At 38.5% G+C, this 13,315-nt stretch overlaps 1 protein-coding gene across 8 annotated transcripts in view; it reads left to right on the top strand.

Moving 5' to 3' along the window:
- ZNF354A (zinc finger protein 354A) overlaps nucleotides 1-11,830 on the top strand; it is a 29,370-nt gene extending 17,540 nt beyond the window's left edge. For 6 of the 8 annotated variants that reach the window (XM_033853664.2, XM_033853665.2, XM_073802878.1 and 3 more), the window contains one exon: nucleotides 9,690-11,830. In XM_033853664.2, the coding sequence (XP_033709555.1) occupies nucleotides 9,690-11,254 (1,565 nt within the window). In that variant the 3' untranslated portion in view covers nucleotides 11,255-11,830. Of the gene's footprint in view, nucleotides 1-2,280; nucleotides 2,346-5,652; nucleotides 5,773-9,689 lie in introns of those variants that run through there. The other 2 variants (XM_073802879.1, XM_073802880.1) reach the window with 2 other exon arrangements.
- The last annotated feature ends 1,485 nt before the right edge of the window (nucleotides 11,831-13,315 follow it).

Genomic DNA, 13,315 nt, shown 5'->3' with positions numbered 1-13,315 from the left:
GTTGGTTGTAAGACTGCAGTCTTTACATACAGACCTAAGGCAGGGTCTCTAACTTTGCCTTATAAACTACAATCCAAAATTTCGGAATCTTGCTATCTTCTTCCCAGCTCATGTAGTAACCTAGAACCAGTGACTGATGTTCACAGGGAAAGTACTCCATTTTTGCCACTGCCTCCCACACTTCTGCCCAAATAATGTTATTGAAATTTGGATCACTTAAGCAAGACTTAGATGGACAAGGAAATTGAAAGGTGTTGAACAGAAAATAAAAAACTCCTCTTTCTGTTACAACAAATAGTAAAGATTAGAGAGCAGATAGGTTTTGTGATTGGCTAAGTGAAGAAGAGCTATTACACGAATGCACATTATGGGCTCTTCCAGAAGATGTGGTTCCTAATTTAATGAGTGATTTATTGATACTTATCTATATATGTATTTTAAAATGAGTCTTATTCTCACTTGCTCTGTTTGGCAAATATCAGTCCCTTAAAAAAAAATAGTAAAGATGGGTGCATATAAAATTAGAGAGGGTCGGGCTTCCCTGGTGGCGCAGTGGTTGAGAGTCTGCCTGCCGATGCAGGGGACACGGGTTCGTGCCCCGGTCCAGGAAGATCCCACATGCCGCGGGGCGGCTGGGCCCGTGAGCCATGGCCGCTGAGCCTGCGCGTCCGGAGCCTGTGCTCCGCAATGGGAGAGGCCACAACAGTGAGAGGCCCACGTACCGCAAAAAAAAAAAAAAAAAAGAGGGTGTGTAGAGTGGGGGAAAAAACCCCCAAACCTTAGGGAAAGCAATTTTTAAAGTGGAAATAGAAAAAGTTACCCATGAAGGAAACTGAGAAGTTAACACTTGTAGAAGAAAAGAGGAAAGCAGAATATATTATGTTCACCAAGCAGAGAGAATCTGTATACAGGTGAGATAGTGAATGTCAGATAGGAATCTCAAAATACAGTGAGTTGCAAAGGAGCCCTTTAAATGGTTACTCTAGCCCAGGAGAAAACGCCAAACTATATGTGTACCTATTCCCTGACAGAATTTAATATTCAATGAATTGTGTCCTTACCCCATTTTAAAATTTATTGAATTTAATTCTGTTTTTTACCACCTTATCATGTTAGCCCTTTTTACCTTTTTATGTTTATTCCTGTCTTATTGATCTTTGACTCTTTTCTATGCCACTTGCATAGCATCTCCTGCTTGATGCATGAGCAAGGCTGCTTTCTTATCTTGCAACTTTTGGCTTCATGCCTACCTGTTGGCACCTCTGTAGATTAATTCAGTAATTACTTCCTGTTTGAACTGGCTCTGAAACCCTTCCATTGCTTGTATAATGTACTGTCCTGGAAGGCAACTTCTCATACAAGTGCTTGAATCCTATGTGTGTGTGTGTGTGTGTGTGTGTGTGTGTGTGTGTGTGTGTGTGTATGAAATTAATATAAAAATAAGAGATTATTTGACATTGTTCAAATTAGGTATATGTAGGTTATTAAGGAAGGTTAACAAAACAAACATTTTGTGTATAATTCAGATGCCATTAGGAGGATCTGTAGGTTAATAGGGCATGCTAATCTGCTTGCAGAGAACATTAGAGTAGAAAAGGAAGGTGAAAAATATTTAGATATAGATAAATATAATTACATATATAGAATATATATATATATATATTTTTACACTGGTGAGTGCCTGTAATAAGAGAAATGCACTCTGGAAACTCACAGTCAAGAAAGGACTCAGTTAACTTTTGAACTGAATCTGAAGGATACAAAGGAATTTGGCATGAGGGAAAAGGGATGAAGACTTTCCAGATTAGGAATGATTACAGAAAGAAGAAAAATGTCATGAAGAAAATTTAGGATTCTATCATGGGCTTTGGACTCTGATCCCAGGCTGCCTTTTCCAATTCATGGATCCCTTTTGAATCCCTCTTCTCCATTTTCCATTAGCCAATTCTTCTGATCACTCTTACACTCACCCTCTTTAAATGGTTTTGTTTAATCTTTTCTTCACTCTGTTCTTCTCAACTCCTGTTGATTGTTTCTCTGTACCACTTAAATCTCCTGAATTTTTCTTCTTACTATTTTTGGCCATATACCAAGACCTTATTTATTTATTTATTTATTTATTTTTATTTTTAATATCTTTATTGGGGTATAATTGCTTTACAATGGTGTGTTAGTTTCTGCTTTATAACAGAGTGAATCAGTTATACATATACATATGTTCCCATATCTCTTCCCTCTTGTGTTTCCCTCCCTCCCACCCTCCCTATCCCACCCCTCCAGGCAGTCACAAAGGACCAAGCTGATCTCCCTGTGCTATGTGGGCTGCTTCCCAGTAGCTACCTACCGTACGTTTGGTAGTGTATATATGTCCATGCCTCTCTCGCGCTTTGTCACAGCTTACCCTTCCCTCTCCCCATATCCTCAAGTCCATTCTCTAGTAGGTCTGTGTCTTTATTCCTATCTTACCCCTAGGTTCTTCATGACATTTTTTTTTCTTAACTGCCATATATATGTGTTAGCATACGGTATTTGTCTTTCTCTTTCTGACTTACTTCACTGTGTATGACAGAATCTAGGTCTATCCACCTCATTACAAATAGCTCAATTTTGTTTCTTTTTATGGCTGAGTAATATTCCATTGTATATATGTGCCACATCTTCTTTATCCATTCATCCGATGATGGACACTTAGGTTGTTTCCATCTCTGGGCTATTGTAAATAGAACTTCAATGAACATTTTGGTACATGACTCTTTTTGAATTATGGTTTTCTCAGGGTATATGCCCAGTAGTGGGATTGCTGGGTCATATGGTAGTTCTATTGGTAGTTTTTTAAGGAACCTCCATACTGTTCTCCATAGTGGCTGAACCAATGCACATTCCCACCAGCAGTGCAAGAGTGTTCCCTTTTCTCCCTCTGCAGCATTTATTGTTTCTAGATTTTTTGATGATGGCCATTCTGACTGGTGTGAGATGATATCTCATTGTAGTTTTGATTTGCATTTCTCTAATGATTAATGATGTTGAGCATTCTTTCATGTGTTTGTTGGCAGTCTGTATATCTTCTTTGGAGAAATGTCTATTTAGGTTTTCTGCCCATTTTTGGATCAGGTTGTTTGTTTTCTTGTTATTGAGCTGCATGAGCTGCTTGTAAATTTTGGAAATTAATCCTTTGTCAGTTGCTTCATTTGCAAATATTTCCTCCCATTCTGAGGGTTGTCTTTTGGTCTTGTTTATGGTTTCCTTTGCTGTGCAAAAGCTTTGAAGTTTCATTAGGTCCCATTTCTTTATTTTTGTTTTTATTTCCATTTCTCTAGGAGGTGGGTCAGAAAGGATCTTGCTGTGATTTATGTCATAGAGTGTTCTGCCTATGTTTTCCTCTAAGAGTTTGATAGTTTCTGGCCTTACATTTAGGTCTTTAATCCATTTTGAGCTTATTTTTGTGTATGGTGTTAGGGAGTGATCTAATCTCATACTTTTACATGTACCTGTCCAGTTTTCCCAGCACCACTTATTGAAGAGGCTGTCCTTTCTCCACTGTACATTCCTGCCTCCTTTATCAAAGATAAGGTGACCATATGTGCGTGGGTTTATCTCTGGGCTTTCTATCCTGTTCCATTGATCTGTCTTTCTGTTTTTGTGCCAGTACCATATTGTCTTGATTACTGTAGCTTTGTAGTATAGTCTGAAGTCAGGGAGCCTGATTCCTCCAGTTGCGTTTTTCATTCTCAAGATTGCTTTGGCTATTCGGGGTCTTTTGTGTTTCCATACAAACTGTGAAATTTTTAGTTCTAGTTCTGTGAAGAATGCCAGTGGTAATTTGATAGGGATTGCATTGAATCTGTAGATTACTTTGGGTAGTAGAGTCATTTTCACAATGTTGATTCTTCCAATCCAAGAACATGGTATATCTCTCCATCTATTTATGTCATCTTTAATTTCTTTCTCCAGTGTCTTATAATTTTTCTGCATACAGGTGTTTTGTCTCCTTAGGTAGGTTTATTCCTAGATATTTTATTCTTTTTGTTGCAGTGGTAAATGGGAGTATTTTCTTGATTTCACTTTCATATTTTTCATCATTAGTATATAGGAATGCCAGAGATTTCTGTGCATTAATTTTGTATCCTGCAACTTACCAAATTCATTGATTAGCTCTAGTAGTTTTCTGGTAACATCTTTAGGATTCTCTATGTATAGTATCATTTCATCTGCAAACAGTGACAGCTTTACTTCCTCTTTCCGATTTGGATTCCTTTTATTTCCTTTTCTTCTCTGATTGCTGTGGCTAAAACTTCCAAAACTATGTTGAATAAGAGTGGTGAGAGTGGGCAACCTAGTCTTGTTCCTGATCTTAGTGGAAATGCTTTCAGTTTTTCACCATTGAGGACGATGTTGGCTGTGGGTTTGTCATATATGGCCTTTATTATGTTGAGGAAAGTTCCCTCTATGCCTACTTTCTGCAGGGTTTTTATCATAAATGTTTGTTGAATTTTGTCAAAAGCTTTCTCTGCATCTATTGAGCTGATTATATGGTTTTTCTCCTTCAATTTGTTAATATGGTTTATCACATTGATTGATTTGTGTGTATTGAAGAATCCTTGCATTCCTGGAATAAACCCCACTTGATCATGGTGTATGATCCTTTTAATGTGCTGTTGGATTCTGTTTGCTAGTATTTTGTTGAGGATTTTTGTATCTATGTTCATCAGTGATATTGGCCTGTACTTTTCTTTCTTTGTGACATCCTTGTCTGGTTTTGGTATCAGGGTCATGGTGGCCTCGTAGAATGAATTTGGGAGTGTTCCTCCCTCTGCTATATTTTGGAAGAGTTTGAGAAGGATAGGTATTAGCTCTTCTCTAAATGTTTGATAGAATTCACCTGTGAAGCCATCTGGTCCTGGGGTTTTGTTTGTTGGAAGATTTTTAATCACAGTTTCAATTTCAGTGCTTGTGATTGGTCTGTTCATATTTTCTATTTTTTCCTGATTCAGTCTTGGCAGGTTTTGCATTTCTAAGAAGTCGTCCATTTCTTCCAGTTTGTCCATTTTATTGGCATATAGTTGCTTGTAGTAATCTCTCATGATCTTTTGTATTTCTGCAGTGTCAGTTGTTCTTCTTTTTCATTTCTAATTCTATTGATTTGAGTCTTCTCCCTTTTTTTCTTGATGAGTCTGGCTAATGGTTTATCAATTTTGTTTATCTTCTCAAAGAACCAGCTTTTAGTTTTATTGATCTTTGCTATCGTTTCCTTCATTTCTTTTTCATTTATTTCTGATCTGATTTTTATGATTTCTTTCCTTCTGCTAACTTTGGGGTGTTTTTGTTCTTTCTCTAATTGCTTGAGGTGCAAGGTAAGGTTGTTTATTCGACATGTTTCCTGTTTCTTAAGGTAGGATTGTATTGCTATAAACTTCCCTCTTAGAACTGCTTTTGCTCCATCCCATAGGTTTTGAGTCGTTGTGTCTCCATGGTCATTTGTTTCTAGGTATTTTTTTATTTCCTCTTTGATTTCTTCAGTGATCACTTTGTTATTAAGTAGTGTATTGTTTAGCCTCCGTGTGTTTGTTTTTTTTACAGATCTTTTCCTGTAATTGATATCTAGTCTCATAGCGTTGTGGTCGGAAAAGATACTTGATACAGTTTCAATTTTCTTAAATTTACCAAGGCTTGATTTGTGTCCCAAGATATGATCTATCCTGGAGAATGTTCCATGAGCACTTGAGAAAAATGTGTTTTCTTTTGTTTTTGGATGGAATGTCCTATAAATACCAAGTAAGTCCATCTTGTTTAATGTATCATTTAAAGCTTGTGTTTCCTTATTTATTTTCATTTTGGATGATCTGTCCATTGGTGAAAGTAGGGTGTTAAAGTCCCCTACTATGAATGTGTTACTGTCAATTTCCCCTTTTATGGCTGTTAGTATTTGCCTTATGTATTGAGGTGCTCCTATGTTGGGTGCATAGATATTTACAATTGTTATATCTTCTTCTTGGATCAATCCTTTGATCAGTATGTAGTGTCCTTCTTTGTCTCTTCTAATAGTCTTTATTTTAAAGTCTATTTTGTCTGATATGAGAATTTCTACTCCAGCTTTCTTTTGGTTTCCATTTGCATGGAATATCTTTTTCCATCCCCTTACTTTCAGTCTGTATTTGTCTCTAGGTCTGAAGTGGGTCTCTTGTAGACAGCATATATATGGGTCTTGTTTTTGTATCCATTCAGCCAGTCTGTGTCTTTTGGTGGGAGCATTTAGTCCGTTTATATTTAAGGTAATTATCGATATGTATGTTCCTATTCCCATTTTCTAAATTGTTTTGGGTTTGTTATTGTAGGTCTTTTCCTTCTCTTGTGTTTCTTGCCTAGAGAAGCTCCTTTAGCATTTGTTGTAAAGCTGGTTTGGTGGTGCTGAACTCTCTCAGCTTGTCTGTAAAGGTTTTAAGGTTTTAATTTTTTTTTTAAGGTTTTAATTTCTCCATCAAATGTGAATGAGATCCTTGTTGGGTAGAGTAATCTTGGTTGCGGGTTTTTCTCCTTCATCACTTTAAATGTGTCCTGCCAGTCCCTTCTGGCTTGCAGAGTTTCTGCTGAAAGATCAGCTGTTAACCTTATGGGGATTCCCTTGCGTGTTATTTGTTGTTTTTCCCTTGCTTATTTTAATATGCTTTCTTTGTATTTAATTTTTGACAGTTTGATTAATATGTGTCTTGGCGTATTTCTCCTTGCATTTATCCTGTATGGAACTCTGTGTGTTTCCTGGACTTGATTAACTATTTCCTTTCCCATATTAGGGAAGTTTTCAACTATAATCTCTTCAAATATTTTCTCAGTCCCTTTCTTTTTCTCTTCTTCTTCTGGAACCCCTATAATTCTAATGTTGGTGTGTTTAATGTTGTCCCAGAGGTCTCTGAGACTGTCCTCAGTTCTTTTCATTCTTTTTTCTTTATTCTGCTCTGTAGTAGTTATTTCCACTATTTTATCTTCCAGGTCACTTATCCGTTCTTCTGCCTCAGTTATTCTGCTATTGATCCCATCTAGAGTATTTTTAATTTCATTTACTGTGTTGTTCATTGTTGTTTCTTTCATTTTTAGTTCTTCTAGGTCTTTGTTAAATGTTTCTTGCGTTTTGTCTATTCTATTTCCAAGATTTTGGATCATCTTTACTATGATTATTCTGAATTCTTTTTCAGGTAGACTGTCTAGTTCCTCTTCATTTGTTAGGTTGGTGGGTTTTTATCTTGCTCCTTCATCTTTTGTGTGTTTTTCTGTCTTCTCATTTTGCTTATCTTACTGTGTTTGGGGTCTCCTTTTTGCAGGCTGCAGGTTCGTAGTTCCCATTGTTTTTGGTATCTGTCCCCAGTGGCTAAATTTGGTTCAGTGGGTTGTGTAGGCTTCCTGGTGGAGGGGACTAGTGCCTGTGTTCTGGTGGATGAGGCTGGATCTTGTGTTTCTAGTGGGCAGGTCCACATCTGGTAGTGTGTTTTGGGGTATCTGTGGACCTATTATGATTTTAGGCAGTCTCTCTGCTAATGGGTGAGGTTGTGTTCCTGTTTTGCTAGTTGTTTGGCATAGGTTGTCCAGCACTGTAGCTTGCTGGTCGTTGAGTGAATCTGGGTGCTGGCATTGAGATGGAGGTCTCTGGGAGATTTTCTCTATTTGATATTATGTGGAGCTGGGAAGTCTCTTGTAGACCAGTTTCCTGAAGTTGGCTCTCCCACCTCAGAGGCACAGCACTGACTCCTGGATGCAGCACCAGGAGCCTTTCATCCACAAGGCTCAGAATAAAAGGGAGGAAAAGTAGAAAGAATTAGTAGAAGTAGGAAGAAAGCAAGAAAGAAAGAAAGGAAGGAAGGAAGGAAGAAGAAAAGGAAAGAAGGAAAGGGAGGGAGGAAGGAAGGAAGGAATGAGGGAAGAAAGGAAAAAGAAAGAAAGAAGGTAAAGTAAAATGAAGTAAAATATAATAAAGTTATTTAATTAAAAAAATAATTATTAAGAAAAAAAATTTTAAAAACAAAAAATACGGACGGATAGAACTTTAGGACAAATGGTGGAAGCAAAGCTATACAGACAAAATCTCATACAGAAGCATACACATACACACTCACAAAAAGAGGAAGAGGGGAAAAAATCATAAATCTTGCTCTCAAAGTCCACCTCCTCAATTTGGGATGTTTTGTTGTCTGAAGGAGGGCAGGAAGGAAAGAAAGAAGATAAAGTAAAATAAAAGTTATTCAAATAAAAAATAATTATTAAAAAAAAAGAAAAAAACAGACGGATAGAACGCTGGGACAAATGGTAGAAGTAGAGGTATACAGTCAAAATCCCACACAGAAGCAAACACGTACATACTCACAAAAAGAGGAAAGGGGGAAAAAATCATAAATCTTGCTCTCAAAGTCCACCTCCTCCATTTGGGATGATTTGCTGTCTATTCATGTATTCCACAGATGCAGGGGGCATCAAGTTGATTGTGGAGCTGTAATCTGCTGCTTCTGAGGCTGCTGGGAGAGATTTCCCTTTCTCTTCTTTTTTCTCACAGCTCCCAGGGGCTCAGCTTTGGATTTGGCCCCACCTCTGTGTGTAGGTCGCCAGAGGGCATCTGTTTTTCGCTCAGACAGGACAGGGTTAAAGGAGCCGTTGATTCGGGGGCTCTGGCTCACTCAGGCCAGGGGGAGCGAGGGGCGCGGAGTGCGGGGTGAGCCTCCGGCGGCAGAGGTTGGCGTGACGTTGCACCAGCCTGAGGCCCGCCGTGCGTTCTCCCGGGGAAGTTGTCCCTGGATCCTGGGAAACTTGCAGTGGCGGGCTGCACAGCCTCCCCAGAAGGGAGGTGTGGATAGTGACCTGTGCTTGCCCACAGGCTTCTTGGTGGCAGCAGCAGCAGCCTTAGCGTCTCCTGCCCATCTCTGGGGTCTGCGCTTTTAGCCGCGGCTCACGCCCGTCTCTGGAGCTCCTTTAAGCAGCGCTCTTAATCCCCTCTCTTCGTGCACCAGGAAACGAAGAGGGAAGAAAAAGTCTCTTGCTTCTTCTGTAGCTCCAGACCTTTTCCCAGACTCTCTCCTGGGTAGCTGTGGTGCACTAACCCCTGCAGGCTGTGTTCACTCTGCCAACCCCAGTCCTCTCCCTGCGATCCACCCAAGGCCCGAGCCTCAGCTCACAGCCCCGCCCCGGCGGGTGAGCAGACAAGTCTCTTGGGCTGGTGAGTCCTCTGTGCGGGAATATCCCTGCTTTGCCCTCCTCACCCCTGTTGCTGCGCTCTTCTCTGTGGCGCCGAAGCTCCCCCCCTCCGCCACCCGCAGTCTCCAGCCGTGAAGGGGCTTCCTAGTGTGTGGAAACCTTTCCTCCTTCACAGCTCCCTCCCACTGGTGCAGGTCCCATTCCTATTCTTTTGTCTCTGTTTTTTCTTTTTTTCTTTTGCCCTACCCAGGTACGTGGGGGAGTTTCTTGCCTTTTGGGAGGTCTGAGGTCTTCTGCCAGCATTCAGTAGGTGTTCTGTAGGAGTTGCTCCACGTGTAGATGTATTTCTGGTGTATCTGTGGGGAGGAAGGTTATCTCCGCGTCTTAGTCTTCTGCCATCTTCCCCTCGTCCCCCAAGACCTTATTTAAATACCATCAATATTCAGTCTATACATTTAGTCTCAGTAACCAAATGCTGTATCACATGAAACATCTCCAGTTTTTTCTGTCCCTTCCAGGAAGGAAGAACAGTTATAAAACCACGAAGTCAACTCAAACACAAGGTTCTTCATTTCAGGAGATGATAATGAAAAGATCCAAAAGGAATGGACCCTGGGACTTCAAATCAGAAAAACCTTGCAAATATGAAGACAGATTAGAGAAAAAGCAGAAGAAAAACCAAAGTGTTCAGATAGTTTCAGTCACTCACAAAAAAATCTTCACTGTAGAAAGAAAACATAAAAATACTGAATTTGGCCAAAACTTCAGCCTAAAGTCAGTCCTTGTTAGGCAACAGATGGTTCCCAGAGAAAAAACCCCACCAAAATGTGAAATACAAGGAAACAGCTTCAAACAGAATTCCAATTTACTTAATCAACAAAAAATCAACACAGCCGGGAAACGTTATAAATGTAGTATGTGTGAGAAAACCTTCATTAATACTTCATCCCTTCGTAAACATGAGAAAAACCATAGTGGAGAGAAATTATTTAAATGTAAAGACTGTTCGAAAGCCTTTAACCAAAGTTCAGCTCTTATTCAACATCAAATAACTCATACTGGAGAGAAACCCTATATATGTAAAGAATGTGGGAAAGCTTTCACTCTCAGTACATCCCTTTATAAACACCTAAGAACACACACTGTGGAGAAATCCTATAGATGTAAGGAATGTGGTAAATCCTTCAGCAGAAGGTCAGGCCTTTTTATACATCAAAAAATCCATGCTGGAGAAAACCCCTATAAATATAATCCAGGTAGGAAGGCATCTAGTTGCAACACATCCCTTCCTGGATGTCAGAGAATGAATTCCAGAAAGAAGTCCTATTTATGTAATGAATGTGGCAATACCTTTAAGTCTAGTTCATCCCTTCGTTATCATCAGAGAATTCACACAGGAGAGAAACCTTTTAAATGTAGTGAATGTGGGAGAGCCTTCAGTCAGAGTGCATCTCTTATTCAACATGAAAGAATTCACACTGGAGAAAAGCCTTATAGATGTAATGAATGTGGAAAAGGTTTCACTTCTATTTCACGACTTAACAGACACCGAATAATTCATACTGGTGAGAAGTTTTATAATTGTAATGAATGTGGTAAAGCCTTAAGTTCCCACTCAACACTTATCATTCATGAAAGAATTCATACTGGAGAGAAACCATGTAAATGTAAAGTGTGTGGGAAAGCCTTCAGACAAAGTTCAGCTCTCATTCAACATCAGAGAATGCATACTGGAGAAAGACCCTATAAATGTAATGAGTGTGGGAAAACTTTCAGGTGTAACTCGTCCCTTAGTAATCATCAGAGAATTCACACAGGAGAGAAACCATATCGATGTGAAGAATGTGGGATATCTTTTGGCCAAAGTTCAGCTCTTATTCAACATCGAAGGATTCATACAGGAGAGAAACCCTTCAAATGTAATACATGTGGGAAAACTTTTAGACAGAGCTCATCACGTATTGCCCATCAGAGAATTCATACTGGAGAGAAACCCTATGAATGTAATACATGTGGGAAACTTTTCAATCACAGGTCATCTCTTACTAATCATTATAAAATTCATATTGAAGAGAACCCCTAGAAAGTAGGTTTGCATGTGTGAAATTCTGAAACCAAAGCTCATCAGAATACATGAAAGTGATGTAATAAATGTAATGGATATGAAAAGCTATTCTATGGTTTAGTCATCAAATAATAAATTCCAAGGGTAAACCTATGTAATAGATAATGAGGAAAGTGGAAATTGTTCAGTCCTATCAGACACTTTATAATAACCTAAAATGAAGAATTCCTGACTGGAGACATTGACTTTGGGCATTTGTAAAATAATTGTTTTCTCTACAGCATCATATGCTGCATATCATATGTAATTGTTATAAACATCTGGGTGATGAAGGGAAGTGTGCACTGGATTTCCTGTTAAACTGTAAACTTAATACTTTTTAAAAAATAACTGACATTGTAATAGTATATAAAAGATGTGGTCAAAGAAATTATACATTTTTAGAGAAAAGGACCAAATAAAAGATTAAAATGAATGTAAACTACCTCTCACTTTCTGGGGTTTGTCCTTTTTCTGACTTGATGGCAAACTTTGTGCATGGATTTCATTTAAAAATAGAAATAAAAGTGTTCTCTTCCTTTGTTCTTCTAGTAATTGCTGTGAATTGAAAATTTTCTACCCAATTTTTAATTCTGTTCTCAGAATTATTTTTTTTGCTCTGAAGTCATTTATTATGAAATTATACATGCTATATACTGTGAGCTGTCATCTTAAGTATATTAAATGGAAAAATAAGTGATTTTCAAGTTTAAGGCTATTAAATGTATATTTAATATATATTATACATATATATTTAATAACATATATTCTAAATTCACAACAGAAGGGGCTGTCAAAAGTAGTTTAATGAATCTAGCATATGTGCCAAAATATTGAAAGGTACATCAGTCACTTCATGAAATAAAGCGTATGTTTTTCCTACTTGGTGTTCTGTAGTGTCCAACAGTTTTAAGAAAACAAAAGGAGTAATTTATAAACAACTCAGTAGTTTGGTTGGTTGGTTGGTTGAGTCCCAGCTTTGGGGCAAGTACTATACTGCACACTGGGAATTTTAAGAAAAAAGTCACAGGCCTTCAGGAAACCATGAATGGAGGAAAAGGGATGGAGTTAAGAGACAATCAGATGAGTAAAGCAAATTATTATGTCACTGTATGTAAGTGTGGTTGTTTTAACAGGCAAATAGATAGGTTGTGACAATATGTTGCAGTGCAAGAATGTTGTAGAGATTTAGACATGATGAAGGAGAGATTGAATGTAACCAAGGAAACCTGTGACATCAGAGAAAGCTTTCCAGGGGCAATGATGCCTGAGCCAGGTTTTGAAAGAATAATAAGAACTCTCCAGAGGATGAGATAAGCATTCCAAATAGGAGAGGCAGAGGTGAGTAATACCATGACACCTTTATGGAAACTCAAGTATAAAACTAATGAGCAGGAGAATGGCAGGTGTTAAAGTCTGAGTAGAAGGCAGAGGCCAGATAACAAAGGGCCTATTTGCCTTGAAAAGTTTGGATTTTATCCTGAAATTGATGGAGTCAGTTAAAAATGTTAAGCAAGGAACATTGTTCTGGCAACGATGTGTAGAGGGTGTATTTAGTATATATTAAAGCTGTATAGACTGATGCCTAGAAATCTGGGCTATGGTAATTCAAGTGATAGGTGAATGAGAGTCCAAACTCAAGCAGGGACAGCATATATGGAGAACAGGAGACAAGATAATGTATTAGAAATAAGACATGGTGTTCACAAGCAAACAGATGAGGTTGGTGAATGAGAAGGCTAAGCTGACTCGAAGGTAGGGTTGCCAGGTATCCTCTGTATACTGGATATGTCTCGTATTGAATGATTTTTGAACTGCATCCTGTATTGATTTTGTCAGGTCACCCTTATTGTAATCAGTTGTGCTTTTACCCAATAATGAAAATCGAGCAGTTGAAGCTATTTTTCTGCTTCAATAATTGGCACTTAAATTACTTAGGTGGCAATGCTAGCTGAAAATTATATCTCCACAAAGACTGAAACAGTCCCTTATAGTCTCTCTCATATTTTTGGCTGAGGAAAGACCAAAGTTGGGGGGCCG

This window comes from Tursiops truncatus, chromosome 3 (genome assembly GCF_011762595.2).
Source record: "Tursiops truncatus isolate mTurTru1 chromosome 3, mTurTru1.mat.Y, whole genome shotgun sequence".
Lineage (NCBI taxonomy): Eukaryota > Metazoa > Chordata > Mammalia > Artiodactyla > Delphinidae > Tursiops > Tursiops truncatus.
The sequence above is the reverse complement of the archived record's forward strand: the minus strand, read 5'-3'. Positions and strand labels throughout refer to the sequence as shown.